Source organism: Triturus cristatus, chromosome 10, assembly GCF_964204655.1.
Source record: "Triturus cristatus chromosome 10, aTriCri1.1, whole genome shotgun sequence".
NCBI lineage: Eukaryota > Metazoa > Chordata > Amphibia > Caudata > Salamandridae > Triturus > Triturus cristatus.
Genome location: NC_140593.1, coordinates 497,305,570 through 497,327,324, shown reverse-complemented (window position 1 = coordinate 497,327,324; position 21,755 = coordinate 497,305,570). Strand labels below are relative to the sequence as shown.

The following is a 21,755-nucleotide window of genomic DNA, read 5'->3' as shown; positions in this document are numbered from 1 at the left end:
CTACTGGCGCAATAATGACCTCAGCGTCATCACACTAGCATCAGGTATAAAACCTATCCTGCATCTATCACAGGGGCATAAATCACATTATGCAATTCTCATTGGTCTAACGCATTAGACCTAACCACCTAAGTATAACTATACTAGGGGCGCACATCGCACAGGGAAGTACCTTCTCCCTACCATCAACCTAAGCAGATAAAACAACCTCCTAGGCAGAACTAACCACATTTAGAGGTACAAGACACAGGGTGCGCCAAACATACTATACACAGTACATTTCCTAGCACCATAAGCATGAACACAGGGTGCGCAAAACATACTACACCGTACATTTCCTAGCACCAAAATCACATTATAGTCCAGGTTGCGCCAAAACCTAAATGTAGCAGCTGCCCACTACTTGCTGGGCAGCTGGGGACAAGCACAGGGCCTAAACGCTGCAGCTGGCACTAAGTGCTGCGCAGCTGGGGAAGGCACATAGTAGGCAGGGGCTCTCACTAGCCCCTGAAACAATATCCAGAACGTTCGAGCCAACTAGGCTCGAAAATGACATGTCCCCCTGGAGCGCACGGGCTCCTAAAATAATGGTGCACCAATATAGAAAAGTGGCTTGCCCCAAAGTACTGTGGAGCGCACTGGCGCTCTCTGGGCGAACAATGCTGAGTTGGAGCCTCTCTGGCTCTTAAGGTAATGAGGGGGGGGGCCCAAACGTTGGAGCCATCTGGCTCAGAGAACAACTGGCACACGTGCTGGAGCCACTCAGGGCTCTGAAATAATAATATGAGCTGGCGGTGGAGTCCCCTCTGGACTCGAAATAAGGGATGCCCGCCTCGTTGGAGCCTCACTGGGCTCTAAACAAATCTGCCCCGCGTTAGAGCCTCACGGGGCTCTGTAACCCACTATGCCCCCATGGGAGCGGCCCGCTAACAGACGGGGCCGCCCCAGAACTTTACACTCAGTGCCTTTACAGGCACTTTAGAATGGTATCGGCTCCCTCCTCGGCGGGAGCGAAAGGCGGCCCGGACCCCCTTAGAGCCCTCACTCACCGGCTCTCTTGGACTCGCCTCTCACGGCGGGGTAGGCTCCCGCCTCAACTTCTGCGGGGCCGACGATGGAGCATACAACGCTCCGCTTCCTCTGAACGCGGGGCTCTCACTTCACGAGAGCTCCGCTGAGGGGTTCGACGCACCTCTCTGTGCCGGCTTCCGGGGGACTCCGTGGGCGCGGGGCTTCCTTTGGAAAGCGGAAGTCCCGCCCCACGTCAGGCAGCCCGCGACCTGACTTCCGGTTCTCCCCGGCCGTGGCGGTGAAACGCGGGGTGGGCTCCCGCTACAACATCGAACAGGCACTATGAGGGGTAGGCTCCCTCGGAATTAGAATATAAAGCAGGGTGGGCACCTGCTAATTAATAAAAAGTAATTGGCAGCATAACCAGCGGAGTGGGCTCCCGCTTGGTCTCGTATCACGGGGAATCCCTACCACGGGGGTTCCCTCCGACAGGGGCTGTAGCTCGGCGCTGCGAAGCCCACGCTCTCCCTCCGCTGGGCCAGTTTAAAAAACAGAATACAGCGCTCAGGCGCTGGAGGACTATAGCAAAGCCCTGGGCAAAAGCAATAAAAAAAGAGCCAAAGGTCCCAGCAGTCCTGGAGGCATCAAGAAACTGGAGCACAGCAGCTCCCAGCAAAGGAAAAAGGTCCAGTAAGTCCATCTGGCATCCAGGGGCTGGGCAGGGCCCAGGGAGGCAAGCCTTCCCCTGGGCCCCAGCAGCAGCACGCCCCTGGTAGATTCGAGTTAGAACAAGAACATTTTGTAAGGGGACACAGCCCCTTTTTATACACCAAATCCCTTTGTTCTGGGTTCAGGGTGAGGAAGAAAACCAGTCGCAGCTGGTTGGGGAGCACCCTTGATGTGCTCAGCCCCTCACTCTATTCACTGGCAGGGCTAGGGTCGTCAGTCGCACCACAGGGGGCGGAGCCAGCATTGTGTGGGGAAAACCCTGCCCTATTCAGGACCCAGGTGTACTCCTCCCACCCATCTAGCTGCTGATCTCCCCATTCACCACTGGGTGACTCATCCTGACTCTGGGGAATCCCTAGCCCGTCACATGACCTCAATCAGCCAATCATGCGCCAGACACACTGCACACAGAAGTGCCCACTTCTAGAAGTGGCACTTCCACACTAGGTACATGCACGCCGCACACATCATCGCACAGCATTCAATCACATGAGTCCGCACATACCAAACTCGGGCCTGCACACCCCAAGCATCAGGAACTACTAGGGACACATACATTCCCCATGCATTCCTATGGGAGGGCAGGCCTATCTCACCACACGCACTCAGAGCGCGCACGCACTTTACCCTGGGACACAGGGAAAGTGCGCAGAAACCAAAAATCACCACACCAAGTCACCAATAAAAAGCAAAACGTTCAGGGGTGAACCTGCCAGAAGGGCCAAGTCCAACATTTCACCTGTGTTCGAGTGAGTGGTCGCACGGTAAGCTCGAAGAGTAGAATCCAAGATAGTTTTAAGTTCAAGCTTTTCCAAAACAGCATACTAGACAGCTGTCTGAAGAATACTCATGAAACCTTCGACAAGGCCATTGGCCTGTGGCCAAAAAGGTGTGCTCTACTGATGCTTCACATTTAAATGACTGAGAAAGTCTCTGAATTCTCAACTGTTGAAAGGTGGGCCATTGCCAGATTTTAAAATCACAGGAACCCTCCATGTCACAAAGATGCCGTCTAAGATCTTGATGACTCTTTCTTGAGTGATAGATGAGAGATCTTCTATCAATGGAAAATGGTAGAACTCAACAATCACCATCAGGGCAATGGAAATAGATCACTGTATTTCTCCTCAGGCATAATGTTTATGGACGCACCACTGCCAATAATAAACGGAATAGAGCAACCATTTAGTGTAATCTTCAGACAATGTTTGAATGACTTTGGTGCTTTTTCATGTTGACTTTTCCTTGACCTGCATTTCTCTTCACATGCGGTGAGTCCAACATGCACATGTTTTTCTAAGGTAAACATCGGCATTGCATAACTATCTCTTTCCCTTTTTACTTGACATTGATACTGAAGAACTCTTTGATGGTGATTTAGGTGACGATCAACTTTGTTTGGTGCTGACCTGCTTCAACTAGTGTGGTCGCTTGAGCTTGTGGACGTGCGTAGAATGTCACTTCTGGAACAGTCGGGCAGCCATTTTGTCTTCACACCGTGATGCACTTACTTTTTCCTTAACCTTGCAAACCATTGCAAAAAGGTTCTCATTCCCAAGGCGTTTGGTGATCTGTCCAATGGCAGGACATTTACCTTCATGTGGAAAAGAAAATCCGCACCTGAAGAACTACTTCTTTTTTAGATGGAGACATCATTCTGTGTCCTTCTGCCTTGTACTTTTGCTTACTTTTCATGTTCATGCCTGACTCACTCTGGGCACCTTGGTTCTCCATATCAGTAGCTTGTCGATCAGCATGTTCTTCAGCTCTGGCAGCCAGGAGAACTGGCTCCAGGGTAAGAGTTTCTTTCAGCATTCGTCATCTGAATTATTCTGACAGGCATCCGTCAATAACTCTAAGACATATAGATTCATCATTAAATGTATTGAACTTACAGTGTTTGGTGAGTGCATCTAGTATCTCAACAAATTTGTCGATGGTTTAAACAACTTTCTGTCATTCTTGACTGAAAATCTATCTTTCGTAATCTACATTTAGCATTGGATTGAACTTGAGATTCAAGGCTGCTTTGATTTGACAGTGTGTGATTTCATCAGCTTGCTGCATTTTCTTTATGACTTCTTTTACACCTTCACCAGCAAGGTTCTTAAGTTACTTGATAGACTTCTTAGTATCTGCTTCTTCTATCACATCAAGGAAATCATCAAATGTCTCTATCCAAGCAGTCCATCTGTCGCCGATATTTTGCTTTTTGGCGGTATCGAATGGTGGTGGTGGTTCCAAGAAGGCTGCGGCATTTTAACCGTTGGAAGAGCTTACTGATGTGGAAAGTAGTTTTCTTTCCGATGCTGCTTGGTGATCTTGTTTATGCAAACCATCTCTGAGGCCTTCAACGTGCTGGCCTCTGGGTCATCTTAGATAGTTACAGGAAGCGTGGACCTTTCACTATTCCGTTTGCCCCTTTCGGCTGTCAATCTTCTAAGACCTCTGGAGTTGTTCTGAGCTCCACTCTGCAGCTTTGGTGGTGTACCGCTTCACAGATGGAAGCTCCATAACCACTAACCGGAGCATGTCTTTTTGGGGCCATTTCCCCAACGCTGTGGTATGATGACTCTCTTTACTCAGTTTTGGTAAGCAGATGACCGTTACTAGTATTTGACTTGCTTTGCCTTTAGACATTTCTTTGCCCTGTCTGACACCTGGTTGATCTCTGCCTCACAGTGCTTCTGATCACAGCATGTACTTGCAATTTGCTATCGTGATTTGATGCTCTTTCAAAACTTGGTTGTATCCGCCTTAACCTTATCACTCCATATGATGTAGAGCTTTAAGTTGTGTAGTAGCGCAGTACCTATCTTTATGGCCTTCCCAGCAGGCTCTCAACCAATGATGTTTAGACTTCTCAGTGAAGTTTTCATCATCTTCAAATGTTTTACACTGGCTGGAGTTGTGCTTTGACTCCACATACGACAAATGTGGATTCTGCACTTCGACTGAGGTACATGTGGGACGCACAAGCAGTTTTCTGGACCATGGCAAACTCTCTGGGAGAGCACTGTTGATCTTCGGGTTACTTATGCGCTATCTAGTCACCAATTGTAGCATTCTCCCCAACCTGTGCACCGGCTAATGACTACGCCACACACAGAGCTTAGTAGAATACGCCTCTATTCGTATGCGTGTACCTGCGAACTCAATGTTCTAAACCTGCATTCACTTCACTACGCTTGAACACTTACGTCACAGTTCTATGGAGTCCATCAGGAGCCACAAGGGTTCTGTCATTGGTAACTCTTACGACGCCACAGGGACTGGTCATGCAGTGCACTAATTGCATAGAGCATGTTTGATAGGTAAAAGAGGTTGCTTTGTTGCTGCAGGTACAGTGGCAGTGGGACCCAGCAGTATGATGATCCAACTGTATCGCAGTTAGAGTGCCTTTTACAATGCAAGTACAATATTCATGTTGGGAAAATCCTATTCATCAGTCAATGCATCAGCAATGGTGGAATTTTGCCCTTGACAATGATATGTGCTCCTGCAAAATTTCCCACTTTTAAATTCACATTTCTGTGTGAGCAAATCAAATTATAAGGGTGGCTTCTTTGGCACGCATGGGTGGATTCATTTGTAAAATTTGGTGAACACACATAATGTCGCAAGTTGGCAGATATTCACACAGAATTTACAGTTAGATTCTCACATGTAAATGCTCATTCCTCAACAAAGAGGAATAGCAAGCTCTTTGCTAATTAGCTTGCCAATGGTTGACTTAGACTTTCAATATATGAAGCCTGTAATTCCAAATGTGTCTGGTAATGGGAGTTACCAGCCACAACAGAAGTTTCAAGTATTGTAGGAATAGTGTTGCTTGCAGGTTTCCACCAATACATTTCACTTGCTCAAAGCAGGTGAAATGCTGAGTTGCAAAAAGACCTACAAATGTAGAATAACATGCAAGTATCAGTCTGGAAACACTGTTTGATGCTTGTTACTCCCTATTTCTGAGGGACCAACTTACAAATAGGGTGCTATTCCCACAACCTAGATGGCCATGGAATCTGTATTTCTTGGTGTGAAAATCCTCTTAAGTATTCCCGCAGCCCCTGTAATAGGGAGCAAAGTGGCTATATTGAATTGAATTTTGCACTTTCCAACTGCAGTACAGTTTTACTGACAGAAGTTTGAGAGGCACCAGAGACAATTAGATTTTAGACAATGCAGGTTGGATAGCCTGGATGGGAGAGCAGTCATCTGCGGATAAGATTTACCAAACATTTTCTATGAGTAGTTGTGTCTTACTCCTGTCCTATATCTAAACTACTCCTCAATATTAAGGCCTAGTTCACATTGCATTTCCTGTGAGTAGTTATGTCGTTCTCCATCTAGCTTTAGATGTGTCTAACTCATTAAAATCCAGAATTAAAACATGCATACTGGTGTAAAAATGTATTGTGCTCTGCAAAGCTTTTCTTTGCAAATGACCACATCTTACTCTAGGAAATATATGAAGTAGACATGTCTAACCTTGGAGTAAGACACAGCTAATCAATGAAAATAATTTATCACTCAGTGTTGAAACTAAAGTGTAATTCACTCTTAAGGCAGAAGTGTAGCATGAATAGCTGAAGTAAAAGCTTTGCAAAAATGGCCTTGATAAACAATATCTCTGGGTTTTAAGGGAATCCAGTGCTGATTTATTAGGATGTGGTTTGATGTCATCGGAGTAGCATGCCCCTATCATCAGTTGGGCAACTCTCTGCAATTCAACATGCTTAAGCACTATGATGCATGCCACACCACGTCTCAGAACCTCATTCACCTCAACCAATATATTCTTCATAGAATGTAATAATTCTAACACCCTTTAAGCCATGCACTCTGAAAAGGGCTCCCTGGAATGGAGGAACATTGAAGCCCTTCTCTGCCTGGCCAGGGACATAAAGCGCTACATATATGTTTCAAAAGACAATCTTCAAAACAGTTCTTGAGAAATATTTAAAATATTTAAATTGCTTTCTTTTCTATGCAAATTGCAGCCACTGATAACAACCCCAGAAGTGTTTTTAAAATCATCAAAACACTTTGGGAGCCAGACACCTGCAAACAAAGTGTCCCTGCTTTCCAGTCTGTGGAAGAGAATCTCTCTTCATTCTTCCACACGGAAGTGGAAAAAACCGATGCTAATTTTAAGAAGCTGTTCGATCCCCCCATCCCAAGTCAACTTCCACCACCTCCTCAGCCTTGATAGTGGCGCAGTTTGAGTCTTTCACTCTTATTTTATTAGCTGGTTCAGAGTAAATAATTCATAAAATTAATTCCGACTCACCTCTTGACCCGTATCCCCCTTTTTTGCTGGCCAAGGAGGCCCCTCCCATTAACCCATGAATCAATGCCCTCTTTAACCTGTCCTTAGAACGTGGTATGGTCCGATACATTGGAAGAATGCACTGGTGATTCTCCTATTAAAAAAAGCAACTGCCGACCTCCGCACCTTGAGCAATTACAGACCCTTCTCTCTCCTTCCTCACCTTGGCAAGATGCTAGAATCCCAGGCGAACCGGCAGATCACAAGCCATGTGGACTAAAACAAGATTCTTCATCCCACGCAGTTGGGCTTTCGTACTGGCTTCAGCACAGAATAAGCCCTTCATGGGGTTACATATTACATCAGGGGCAACCCTAACTCAGGGTAGAAGATGGTGGTCATAATATTAGATTTCTCCACCACCTTCGACACTGTGTCACACAAAATTGGCCTACATAGGCTGGAGCTGGTGGTAATTACGGGCCGCGCTCTGAATGGCTTTGCTCCTATCTAGCAGACAGACAACAGGTAGTCTTCTTTTCCCCCTTTACCGCCCCCAGTCTAGAACAATTAGTTACGGTGTTCCTCAGGGTTCATCACTGAGCCCAACCCTTTTTAACATCTACCTGGCCTCATAAGCTCTAGTAGCACAAAGTTGGGATATGAACATTGTTTCGTACGCGGACAATAGGCACGTAATGCTATCTTTCCATAAGCTTAATGGCACTGTAATTGGGGACTTTGCAGGGCTGTCTTGTATCTATTGCTCAATGGATGTATAACAGTTGTCTGCAACTCAATTTTGACAAAATGAACATCTTGTTATTCGGCTCCTCCTCCCCTCTTGACGCACTGCGTCTCTGGCCTTCTGACTTAGGACCTGCTCCCACCCCTTCCCCAGTCGTCTGGAATCTGGGGGTCTTGATGGACACTGCACTTTCCTTGAAACCCCACATCAAGGCCACCACAGCTACTTGCTTTGGTTTGCTAAAATCTTTAAGAAAGCTCTTAAAGAAAGAAAGCTCCCTAGACACTCTCAAGGAGGTTGCACATGCACTAATCTCCTCCAGGTTGGATTACTCCAACATACTTCATCTAGGAGCCTCCATGAATCTGCTGTCTCGACTGCAGCATGTACCATATGCTGCAACTAGGGTTATCCTTAATATTCCCAAGCGTCAGTCTATTAGACAAGGGCTCCAGGAGCTACACTGGCTACCGATCGCGTCCAGGCTTAAATTAAAAACGCTGATGATCACCCACAGAGCACTCCACCAGAGGGCCCCAGCTACATACGAGCCAAGCTTAAACACTACTCTCCTGCAAGTGCACTCCGCTCTTCTAACCACAATCTTCTGTGCATCTCCAGGTTCTGCGAAACCAGATTGGAGGCAGGTCCTTCTCTGTTCTGTCTCCTGGCTTCTGGAAAGATTTCCCACTCTTTCTCCATGCCATCTCTAGCGAAAGCCTGTTCAAGACACAGTTGAAAACAGTGCTGTTCGGTGAGCTATAACAACCAGTCCTACTTGACAGTGACTTGTGGAAGCACCAGGATGCTTCTTCTGAAGTAGCAGTAGCGCTCTACAAATACCTCTACATTCATTCATTCATTCATTCATTCATTCTATAAAATACAACCACCTTTGCTAATAATAGGAACACTACGATTCTGCTCGAGCCACATGAAAACCAAATACTCAGAGGCTGAGCTACAAAAACATAGATTTAGATGCATGAACTATTCAATGCATTCCAGTACTGGTTTTCATATGATGTGATTGGTGTGGTATGGCTGACAACAAACTGATAAATGATGTCAGGGGGTTAATGCACCTCCTGCACAAATCTACATGCACATTCTTTTTCATCTGGTGTGCAAAGTACGTATGTCATAATGACTGTGTGAATAATTGATTTCATGTGCGAGGTCACGTCATTGGCCATACAGCTCCGCATAAGCTCTTTAAACCTAAGGCGATGCCCTGACACTTTTCTAACCCAACAAGTGTGTACAATGTTTGCTATGCTTACATTAGTATCAATAGTACTCCATGTTTCTTTTATTACTATGATTTTTAATTTTTAAATGGCTCCCCGTTCTACACATGTCCTGACACACTGCAATTCCTCACACTTTCTTAGTGTTTCTACCAATCTAGGGTGGGGGGTAAGCTAGATGTTGAAATAATTGTGGTATGTACCTTACGCCAACATCTATGTGAATACACTACCTGCAAAATCTCTGCTATTCCTCGGGGGGAAAAAAACACTTTTCCACCCCCAATGGGAACTCATGTGTTTGAGCAATATGTGCACATTTTTTGTACATTATGCACAAGTATGTTCCACTTACACATATATCTCACTTTCGTGAATCGTGCAAATATATAGAATCGTACCTTGTGTATTTTTTTTAATGTGTAAATCTAACTTCCTCCTGAAAAAGAGTGGTCAGTCAGCCTCTCTGTGTACATTGATCTATTAATAGCATCAAACACTGTGTTGAGAGGTCACATATATAAATACAACAAATACACTCATACAAAGCAGTGCTTAATTTGTAAAAAAAAAAACAGTTTATGTCAGGACCCTCGTCAGGAGGACACTACAGCCTTCATCATTGGCTGCCCAATCAGCGCTGCCAAAGACAGTGCCAACACAACAACTAACCATCGCACTGTTACAAGTGTGACAATTCATACTATTCCAAGACCCCAAAGCTATAATAATGGCTTGGGTGGCAGGTATTAGTCATTGTAAATGTAAATTGAATTAATAAACAGCAGTAGTTCTGCTCATACCTAAATTAGGCAGACAGCGCCACCATGTGGTAGACTTTCATAAACCCCAGTGCTGGCAATTAAGTGCCAGTGCCGAGCACTGGAAACCACTGGCTCAAATTATCCAAAGTGCAAACGCCAGGCCCTATACCAACATCGTCAAAATCTTTCTTCCACTCATTTTGTTTTGCTGGAAATAACACATTTTAAGCTTTCTGATCATTCTCTATAGTTGTAAATCATTTTTTCTATAGCCATTTTTTAAATATTTGAACTAAATTGTGCAAAATATTGAGAGTACTCCGAGAAAAAAAGCTATTCAAGCTTGGACGTAAGAGCAGGCAGGAGATATGAGACAGGTAAGGGGTATAAGAAAGTATATGTGTTTTGTCCAGCGTGAAACGTTTTACTGCTTTTAAAATATTTTTTAGCCACCAGGAACACCATCTTGGCAATGTTGTTGCTGAACGAGCGCCTTCTTTCAAGCTGTTACGCCATGCTATCTTCTCCCTCAAAGCAGGTCGGTTCAGCTGCATGCCATCGGGAACTTGGGTCTCCTTTTGCTTCCAGAGCAGAGTTTACATTATTTCGGGTGGTGAATAAACAGTGACCTGAACTGCGCTATGTATAGACGGTGATTCAAGGATTTTAGAGCGAGCGAAATCCAAACAGCTCGTAACAAAAATAATAAACAAAAAGTGGAAGAAATTCTTTTGGCTGAGCTGTTCCCCTGGTGAGACTCTAAATCATCTCTGTGGAAGAGAGGTATTCGCTTAATTTTCGCGGGAATATTGTTAACCGTGCAAATAGTTGGACAAAGCCAAGGTGGGCATCTGAGTGAAGCCCGAGCGCGTTTTATTGCCTGCCTGAACTGTTAGGGTTACGTCAACATTTACTCTTCCGCGAGCTGAGCCTGTCACAGGTGGAGGCTGAGCTCTGAGGCATGGCGGGAAACGGCCTCCTTGTCCCAGCCCACTTACCCGCCAATTTTGTGTATTGCTATGGCAAGCCAATGGGGAGAGAGGGAGGACGCTTCTGCGGAAGCTAGTGCTCATCAGAACACATTAGTGTCAGGAGTAGCATGGAGTGCTGTTAACTGATGACACAGCACAGGAGGGCGGAAATGGGGTTTAGTGGATAATTTGTGGACTGCTTTGCTACATGGTTTTGTATAGAGTAGCGTTTGCCAATATAGGGGCCTCTTGGTGCTATTTTGTATTTTGAAATGCAGAATGCTGCCGTGTGGTCTTGGGGTATCTCAGTAATGGGGACTCCACATGGCACTACCACTTTCCATCTAATTCATGTGAGTGTGATAAGTAGGGCCTACTTTTCAGTGATGTTGAGTGAATTAGTCTCTTTGACCCAGCGTTTTCTGTGACACTGTTGCCCAGATTTACTAAACGTTGACACAAAGCAACTAAGCAAGGGAAAATGCTACCCTGCATTGCTTCAGAGGGGGAGAACAGAATTGCACCATATCTACTCCATATGGCACAGTTTTGCTCTCTCGTCGCATTTGCGCACTTCTGGTTGTCTAGTGACAATGCTGGCACCCTTACTCCAAGATGCAACGGTGCCTGTGTTGTGGTTTGAATAGTTTTGACAAAAAATGGCTACTTACCTGCACAAAAACTGTTCTTGGACCTGTTTCCTCTTTGGATGGGTGCACACATGCAAAATGGAACTAACAATGAGAAATAAAGATACTTCTTGTTACACAAACCTCGGGAAGAGGCACTATGTTCGTGGAAACTCTTGTTTACTGACTTTATTTAATTTATGTGTGTGCATCTAAATACATGGGTGGATGCACGGGAACACCTATGCTCCATCCATGTTACGGCTCCCCGATGAAAAGTAATGCAAAGGAGTGCTACACGCTGCTTTGTGTTACTTTTGGGATCAAATTCCGCGCAAAGTCACACAAATCTTGATTTCCGTGGCTTGGCAAATACCAACATGGATGTTGTGTTGGGGCTGAACCAAAAATGTGGTGCAACCCCGATGGAAAATCTTAGTAAACCTGAACCTGTATTCCCTTGCACAGAACGCAAATCTACATGTGCCCCATTCTAGTGAATTTACTTCACTGTCCACATTTCAGTGTCTTTCCAGCCACAGCATGAGTGCATTACTTTTCCTGAGTGTTCCACATTGCAGTGTTTTTCTCTCTCTGACCCAGGACCGCAATCTGAGTTGTGCAAAGTGGTTTGTCGTGGTATCTCTGCAGGAGACACTGATGATTCTATTATCGGGTGTTGAAACACACCGGGTAAAACATAATACTTTTCCATGCACATTTTCCTTCCATTTAAACTTGGGCTAAGTCTGCAAAGGAGAAAGTTTGCAATCGGAAAGCGCATTACAATGGTCAGTTGTTTTTATAGAGCACTTTGTATGGCTCTTTTACTGTTTCCAAGAGCAGTTATGTCAGAGATGTTATTATTACTAATACCATGGTGCTTAATTTCCCGACCTTCAGGAGGATGAAAGGCTGAGTCGATCATTCAGGGAATTGAACACTTTGTTCAGCAGCGAAAGTCAACTGATTTAGCTATCCCATGCACTAATGGATCTATCAATACTATCCACCCACTGTAGTCCCCATTCTGGTCCCAGAAACTTGTGAAGGGTGGAAAATGGAATGCTGACACTGTGAAGAAGAGGTATCTCCAGGTCCGATATTTTCTCATCCAGTTAACAGCTGTCCCAGGATTACGCATGATAAGATTTCCATTATGCAAGGATAATCTCGTGTAAATTTGGGAATTTCATGTTGTGCTTGTTACGCGAAATTCCTGAAATTATACCATTGCACCATGCTGTGTTCACTGTAAAATGTTACTACAGGAGCATGGGAACAAAGCGAATATCCAGAATGTGAACGACTGTTGTTCGCTGCATTTTTTGTGCTATTTGTAGATTGCGAAACGCATCCCTGTGTCCAAAATGGACGCAAGGACATATTTCATTCTTAAAATGAGTGTGTGGAAGGGAGGGTGCAATATATCACACCTGGACAAATTTGACTCCCGAGGTTCAGATTTTATCAGTAGTGATAGAGAGCACCTGTTCAGAGTTTTTGGTGAGTAACATGCAGTTTTTGGTGCCTACTTCTCCGGAATGTGCAAGTATTGGTAAATATTGTGCACCCTTTCCCTTTTAAATCCTGGTAGCTTTGACCTTCCAAAATCTATAGAAGGGTGAGGACTTTATAGTACCGGGTGTGGTCATTTCCACACAACTCAGAATTCCAACTTTAGTGTGGGGTTTGCACAAGGGTCAGGAAACTCTAATCCACCCATAAGAAGGGTGCATGCCCTTCCTTGGAAGTTGGTTGGACAATAGTATTGTGATTGCCACATATGAATGAAATCATTATCACAAGGTGAGGCATTTACAACGTGTGGTAAATAACTCCTAGTCAGAGTTTTCAACAGCGAAATTAGGCATATCACGTAGAATCACTATTTAAAGAACACAAATTCTGCCTGTTTCACATTTTGGGGGGTATTTCCCTAGATGCATTTCTCCAGAGTTGACCTGTCGGAATTTATCATGGAAATACTGCAAATTGTGGGGGCAGGACTTTAAGTGGGCTGGGTTCTGCCGGTGCTGAGCAACGGCAGTTCTGAAAAGCAGGTGACGAGACGGGTCCCTATTGGGCTCTCCAGTTTCACCCTCACCCTTGGTGAAAAAAATAAATCTTAACTCTGCAGCAAACCACCCTTTACTGCCTTTGATGCAACTTCAAGGAGACTTTTTATTGTTCTTTCACAGTCTCATCCTTTCAGCACTGAAGCATTTTCAATATTATATACAACACAGCCATAGATGTTGCTTGTTTATCTTGTGCAATTAACAACAATTGACAAAGCCAATAGTCCTGGCTTGATGTAGGTATAATGTTACTTGTTGTATTATATATCTGGATTCAGTGACAGAAGCAGCAAAATACCAGTCAGGTGGCACACTCTGCTAAGCACAGATTTTCAGTTTATGTGTTTTTAAGCCAAGACGACTTACATTATATCGGCCACACCCCTTTGAGAGACCACCCCCCAGTTTTTTCATCCCACTTAAAGCCCCGTGGTAGGGTGTGATATCGCACAACTCGTAATTCCGAACCCTGTGTAACTCGTGATAAGGGCTTTAGTGTATTCCATGCCCCCCAATATATGAAAGCTAAATTCTAGTACTTGGTTCCAAACTGTCTCTTAATTTTCTGACATTTGACCTAACGATTTCACCTTGTTTCTCACTCCCATTATCGGCTAACCTGGCAGATGGGACTTAAACACAGAACAACTACACTACTAAGTAGTGTCTTAGTGTGCACTTCTCAACCACAACACTGGCACTGACTGCATTGGCTATTAAATGGATATTAATATTAATTAACATCAAACGAAGCAAAATATGATTGTTTATGTAATTTTATAAGCAGGGCCACTGGTACTATGCGTTTCTTCTGCCGCTGCATTTGCCGTGCAATTATAGTTTTGCTGCATTTGCTACATAATCCATCATCTGCTGCATAACCTGCAAATTTTAACAAAAAATTGTTTCTGGCTTAAACAGATCAAAAGTTGCTGAGAGCATGGCGACACATGTTCCTCCTCTGTGAAAGGCACTTAGCAAAGGCGAGCAGTGTGCGACCAACCTTTGCACAACTTAGCAAAGGCTCATTGGTCATCCTTAAATTGCTTATTGCTGTATTTGGATGTGAAACTGGTCCCAATAAGGTGAAATCTTTGCCCAGGCAGTGCTAATATGTGTAAAAATTTCAAAATGATAAGTCATCTTATCACAAAATGCGCTACATTACATGCATAGTTTGCCTTTTCTTGCTCCATAATTTAGTCAACCTTGTTGCACAAATTGGTCCTCCACTGTCCCATAATTCCACTGGCCCTGATTATGAGCAACTAACCGATTTCCACCGATTCTACTTTACCTTGTGTACACCTAATATCCCTGTACTGTGAAAGATTTTTGTGAAGGAAATTCTCACGAGAGTAAACTAGAGGGTTTGCCGTCCACTTTTACCAGTGTACCACTAGAATATTAGTAGGCAGTTTCTGAAAGTCACCCTTCATAAAGAAGCAATTTTAATCCAGCCACCAAATCGACCTTACATGCACAAATTAGAATGCTTCTTAAGGCTTCTCCACTGGTGAACCACTTTTCCCAACTCAATCATATTTAGGGTATTAGCCCCAGATAAGTGAAAGGCTGAACGTGACTGCCAGAATTTTACCCCGCGACCTGAAATTTACACAGATCTCTAGAGCAAGCGATTCCCTCACTGAGTTTTCATAACTTTCCGTAGAATACACGAGGATATGTCTTTAGGTGTCCCTGCATCATAACATATTCATTTATATTTTAAAGCACCCGGAGAGAAGAATCTAAAAACATGTCAAATTAAGTTTAACAAGCTTACCATGCTACTATACCATCAACGCTTAGCTTATAACAACATCAATTCAAAGTCAAAGCCGTGTTATATTAGTTAAGCCTGGCAGGGTTGCCTCTGTCTTTCCTCCTTCCTAGGCGGAAGCATGAATAAAATATATTTGGGGAATATTGCTAACGGTTCTTTTCAGTGCTGCTAAAACCATGTCTTTCCGTGGTCGCGTGTGATAGATTAAAAAGAACAAACTGCGATAATTGATTATTGAATGCGCATACTTCCATTAGGCTTACGAAATGAAACACGTTTTGTTCCACTGTTCAACTTTAATTAACATGTTATTCCCACAAGAGTTTGCTGATTTATTAAAATCACTTTTAAAATGAGTATATTAATTGAAGGTGGTCGTTCAACATTCACAAATGTTAAACTCCTATTTCGGATTTATGTTTAGCATAGAATATTGGCATCTATAGATACCATTAACATCATAATAAGGATCAAAGAGATAACAATACATCTTTATGCAAATGTTCTACGGACATCACTATGCTATAACCGATTATTTTGCAAATGTATCGCATTTTAGTTTTTAGCAAACGAAGACACAATTGTCTGCCTAGATTATCTTGAACTCGCTGAACTGTCAGTTTTGATTCCCAGCCATCAATTTTCCCCGATGTTTACAAAAGGAATGCGTATCGCCATCAAACACACGGCGCAACAACCCGCTAAGTGCGATCCTCTCAAGATTGTATAAACTAGGACATACTTACAGGCGCCAGGCAACACATGGACACAGCCAGGATGAGAAGGAAAATCCCCATCGTCTCCATTTGAAAGTTTCGTTTTTACATAAATGATTTCGTTTTGACCCAAATTGCCAACCACAAGTCCCTTGGTAAAAAAAAAAAACAACGATATTTAGAACGCGGGGTCGTGCAAAGCTGATGAGCCCTCGTTGAGGTGGAAAGAGTTGTCCAAGGGTCGAGACGTGCGCTCCCTCCGCGCGTGCTCAGGTTGCAGTGACGCTCTGCATCCGGCCAATGGTATCAGCACCTCAGGAGAACCTTGGACATTGATACACCTTCCTAAAATCCACGACCGACCTAACCGAGCACACCCGCCGCACCTCGGCTGCCGCCTCGCCCCAGAGGACGGGTAGGTAGGCTGTGTGTACTCTGCGCGCTCAACTTGACAAGTTTGAAGAAGCGTCTCCCTCACGCGCGCGCCTTATCAGGCACTGGAAGCCCCTCTGCGTTTGCACGCACTTGAAAGTAAGTGGATGCAGAAGTGGCGGGACACGTGTCGCCCCCTTGTGTTTCTAGCTGGCGGGGCTTGTGCGGCCAGTGCAGCCCCCTTGGTGAGATGAACGGAGGGAAGACGCTACTAGGCTGAGTTGGGAGCTGTCAGCTGCTACTAACAAGCGCGGCCTCGGTATTCAGTCAGAGGGAAAATCTTTTCTTCCAGCGGTTAACCCTGGGGCTGCCGAAGCCGGCCAGAGTAACAGTTGCCAGTTAGGGTTCTTAGACAGCTCATGCTGGCAAAACCATGAAAGCATTACTTTAGCAGTGGAGAAGGCTTGAGCACGTACACAGCGCTCTTGCAAATTCTCTTTAAACGTGCTGCAGAGCAGGATGCACTGCTGCTAAACAGGGGCTCGTTAGTAGCGTGGACAGGCTGGCTCGGTGTTCGTGTACAGCAAAACGTGAGCAACCTGGTATTTCTTGTGCTGTAATTTTATAACCCTCGCACTGCGCCTAATCGGTGGAACTTATTATCCAGCCCCCGCCCCACTGGCGACCCAAGAAACTTAGCCAACAAGGATTGTACTGTTGTGGTCGTTGTTGGCCGCAGATTTTATTATGGTTACACACATATTGGCATGACCTCGGTCACATTGGGTTATTTGCGAACTGCCCACCCATTCGTAATTTGTTGTACATCCAGTTCGTAAATGACACCCCAACCAGTTCTGTGGTTAGTCCTTGGTAGTCCTCTTTTGTCCTGTTATCGCTGAGACCACCATTTGGCTGGTCATCCACGCTCTCTGCGTGTAGGGAGGGGTAGCTTTTTTCTCACCGGAGTTAGGCCCACAACTCGCTACCTTTTGTGCCCTGCCGACAGGCCGGGTCTGGGCCGCGAGCGCCGTCTCCGTTTGCTACCCCCCTTTTGTTGGCCAGGCCACATCACCCTGCCGTGCGGCATCCCAAGGTGAGCGGCCCTCCTCCTACACACCGTCCTGTCAGTGTGTCTCCTTAGCCAACCATCGTACAGTTTTCCGCCAACGCTCGTGTTGCTGTCCAGCACTGCAACACTGCTGCTTCGTAGGTGTGGGTTCCAAGAATTCGCCAGTGCGCCGCTCTCCCCGCTCCACGAAGTTAGGAGCTACTTGGGAGAGCGGTTGCTTATATTCCCCCCTTGCGTCCCTTGCGTTTCCCGCCTGCCCGGGTAACGCACCCCCATTGGGGGGTTTGTATGTAGCATCGCCCTCCCATTGGACGGAGGGGGGGGGTTAGTCGCCACTAGGCTGGCCTGAGGCCGGGCGGGGCTACCAACTTTCGCTTCCGGTCGCCGTAGGCGCCCAGAACCGGTTTCCCCACCACCTTTTGGCACGGCGTGGGTTATGGTGCCGGCCTCTGAGCCTCTCCCCCCCTTCGGGGGAGAACGGCGGCCTCTGCAATAACAACCGCACTGTGCCCACTCCCGGATGGCATGCACACTTTCTTACATGTATAACCAAAAGACAGCCAACATGCGTTGTAGTTTTTGTGGTCGTTGTTGGCCGCAGTTTATTACTTTTATTTTATTTAATTTATTTTATTTTCTGCGTTTTTCTGTAGCACGGACTTTACCCGAAGGTGTCAGAGCGCTTCACAATAGGAACAGTAAGGTTACATGAGGAGAAAATTACAAGTGGGCATGTTACAAAAGCAAATGTTACGTTACATGAGGCAAAAGTGACAATTGTGCAAGTAACAAAAGCAAACAAGATACAAGAAGACGTAGCAAACGATACCTTACTAGAGGAAAAAGTGACAAGTGTACATGTTACATAAGCATACAAGATACAAGTAGAGGTATACTCATTTAGCAATCCCCTGGACATAATTTCATGGCCAGGATCATAAATCGTTATCATGAACCATCATAAAAGTGGGTGTCATAAATCATTTTTGTTGCTCATCATAAATCACGGGTAATACATCATTTGCGTCATGAACAGTCATAAATTGGTGTCATAAATCATTTGCATTACTTGTCATAAATCATTTGTCATAAATCGTTTGTTTGTCATAAATCACATGCTGGTAATAACTAATTTGCATTTCATAGAATCGTAAATCACCCTGGCAGTTCGTTATTCCACTGTTTTGCAGGTGTATCTCCTTTCTTGCCACTTTTGGGGTAAAACATTGTTGTATCGGTTTCCATGCCCCTTGGTATGTGGGGCAGGGGGGTAGCCTCTCCCTAGAGTTAGGCCCCAACTGGCTACTTTGCTAGTCTCTTTTTGTGCCCTGACGGCTGGCCAGGTCTGGGCTGCGAGCACCGTCTCCACTTGCTACCCCCTTTGTCAGGCCTACTCACCCTGCCGTAAGGCATCCCAAAGTTATCGGCCCTCCTCTACACACCGCGCTGTTGGTGTGCCTCCATAACCAACCAATGTACCCATTTTACCCGCCAGCACTGCGACACTACTGCTGCGTAGGTGTGGGTGGGTGGGTTTTGAAAATCCTTCTGCGCCGCTCCCCAGCTCCACAATGTAGTAATGAACTGTAGTATGGGGAGCAGCGCCTTCTATCCCATCCCATGATTTTCCCGCCGAGAAGGGCGGCTGCTGTGACTGGGGGGGTTCAAAACATTGCCTGACCCCCCCCGTTGGCCAGGTGACAAGGCGCCTCTCTGGCACGGGTTTACCGCGAAGGAAGCTCCCCTTCTGCTTTGGGGCACTTTCCGGTGGCTGGACATTGATCCTTACAGGGCCCCGGCGTCCGTTATGGGGGTGGCCTCTGCAAAAACAGTGGCAGCCTCCTAACATGGCTTCTCATACGAGAGGTCACAAGGGGTTTTAGTAGTTTCAGGTAAAGCTTTCAATAGCTATACCTTACTGCTAATAATTTTACCAGCACAGCACATTGGCAACTTCATTGTCCCAACCATTCTTCCAGGTATTTCATCCTTTATTTCGGGTGACACAACCAAGCCACAAGACTTCCCACAATTTCACATCCACTGTACAGCACCAAGACCACCTCTAGTATCACAGCACACATTTCCCACACTCCTGCTCACTGCTCGGGTCCTCTAGTGGCTAGGGTGGTCAAAGTTCCAGCTTCACCGGAGGACCAATACACCTGGTGTATCTAAAAATATAGCTATAGTACTCAGCTTCAGTTATGACACCTGCAGCCCTTCACATATAATTTCACCCGTTAGTACACATTATTGGACTTGGCCCTGTCTGCAGGGTCACCCCAAATATTTTGCCTTTTCCCCTCCTGTTTTGCTGAATTCTTTTTTGTTGGCCTTATGATCTTGTGCACTTTACAACTGCTAACCACTGCTAAAGTGCTTGTGCTCACTCTTTAAAACATTGGAAATTTTCCTAGATCCAATTTTCACGCTTAATTTACTTGTAACTCCCTAGTAAACTAATACTACATGTACCCAGGGCCTGCACTTTAAATAGTACCAGTGAGCTAGCAACACTTATTGAGCCACCCACTTAAGTAGCCTTTTAAACATCTTAGGTCTCTCATGGCAACGTGTATGCAGTTTTGAAACTGCCATTTCTACCTGGCAAAAAAACCTTTTACCAGGCCTTAACCTTCCATTTTGATAAATCTAACTCACCCTTAGTGTGGGCCTTAAGCAGACCATAGGGAAGGGTACGTTGTATTTAAAAAGTTGGACATTTACTTTCAAGTTTTACACGTCCTGGTAGTGAATAGCTCTTAAATTTGCTTTTCAATACTGCAAAGCCTCCCTCTACAATAGGATAACATTTGGTTACCTTATTACATTTAGTAAGTGATAACGTTTGTTTGGTAACGGTTAGAAATGTCATGTTTGGTGTCAGGAATTGTAATTTAAAACCAACTTTAATGGTAAAGGTGGATTTTCAGTCACAATTCTGTAAATGCTACTTTTAGAAAATTAGCATTTTAGTGGTCTAACCCTTTGGTGCCTGCAGCCTACTTTCTGGGTCACATGACTAGGTGTAGTTGCAGTTGGCCTTTGTGTATTCCTCCCAGACAGCCAAACAATAGAGGTTCTGGGCGTTGGCAGGATCAACCATCTTGACCAGATGTGTGATGGAACAACAAATACCCTACCCAGTGCTTTAAATGGGAAAAAATAGTGCAAGTACTCATTTACATGTGGCGAGTGGGCGGGGCTAGGGGCGGGGCTAAAGGCAAGACATGCAAAGTTTATTGGCTTATATAATAGTTGCAGCACACACGAGAAATGTGTTTGTATAAACAAATCAGGTTAATTCCTTATACAAAATAAAAGTCAAATAGTATTTTAACCTTTCCTTATTTTGTAATATTTATTTCACAAAAACATACACACACAAGCAGGCAAACAGACACACATAAGAATCAGGTGGGACTAAAGCCCTTTTAACCTCCCATGGCTTTTCTCATTGTGCTGTCACTGGGCTGCCTCCATTCCTTGCAACAAACACAGCATGACGGCGAACACTGGGATATCATGCAAATGAGCCCACACTGATAGTTCAGCGGGGGCTCAGCTCAGGGCTATAAAAGTGATTTGGCTGAACAAAGAGACAGGCTACCAACACTAAAGGCCAATGCACCTACCCTCCATGAGTGCCGGTACTCTCCACGGCCGTAGAGAAGTGCCGGTACTCAGGGTAATAAAAATAAGAAGTGCCGGTACTTAGTACCGGTGACTACCGGCCCATTTAAAGCACTGTCCCTACCACACATTCCTTTGCAACGTGGCCTGAACAATGAACCTGCCTGTACAATGCATGTCTTAACCACGCATGTCACTCCCATGAATATACATATGAATACATCGAAAGTGCCATTACCATGCATACCATAACCAAGCATTCAAATACCACGCATACATCTACAATTCATATATTGAATTATGCATAGATATGTACTTTAATAGTGAAAAAAGTCTGAAAAAATATTTCCAATTACAAAAAGGAAAGGTAAATAAGACACCCAGTAATAATGCACAAAAAATATTTCACATTCGAACAGTATAAAAAAATCATGTTGCAAATCACCAAATTTTTAAATTAAAGCATTTCATGTGTCCCATTCTTACAGCATTCCTTCCTTTGTTTTAACCATATTTTTGCAGCTTCTCCCAAATTAAAATGGCTGTTGTATGTGTGGAAGGCGAATAAACATCGTAATACACCTAACAAATTAAATATACACTCTGTCAGATTCTAATTCACATAAAAAACATGCATCACCAAAACATATTTTGTTTGTAATACCACTTAAAAAAATTTATAACTTCAACTGTCCACCATTTTGTGATCAGTTGTTCACTG

At 44.8% G+C, this 21,755-nt stretch overlaps 1 protein-coding gene across 1 annotated transcript in view; it reads right to left on the bottom strand.

Moving 5' to 3' along the window:
* Positions 1-16,259, bottom strand: part of VIPR2 (vasoactive intestinal peptide receptor 2) — a 961,249-nt gene extending 944,990 nt beyond the window's left edge. Inside the window, exon 1 of the mRNA XM_085631945.1 lies at positions 15,985-16,259. Coding sequence (XP_085488071.1) covers positions 15,985-16,044 — 60 coding nt within the window. The 5' untranslated portion in view covers positions 16,045-16,259. The remainder of the gene's footprint in view (positions 1-15,984) is intronic.
* Between the last annotated feature and the right edge of the window lie 5,496 nt (positions 16,260-21,755).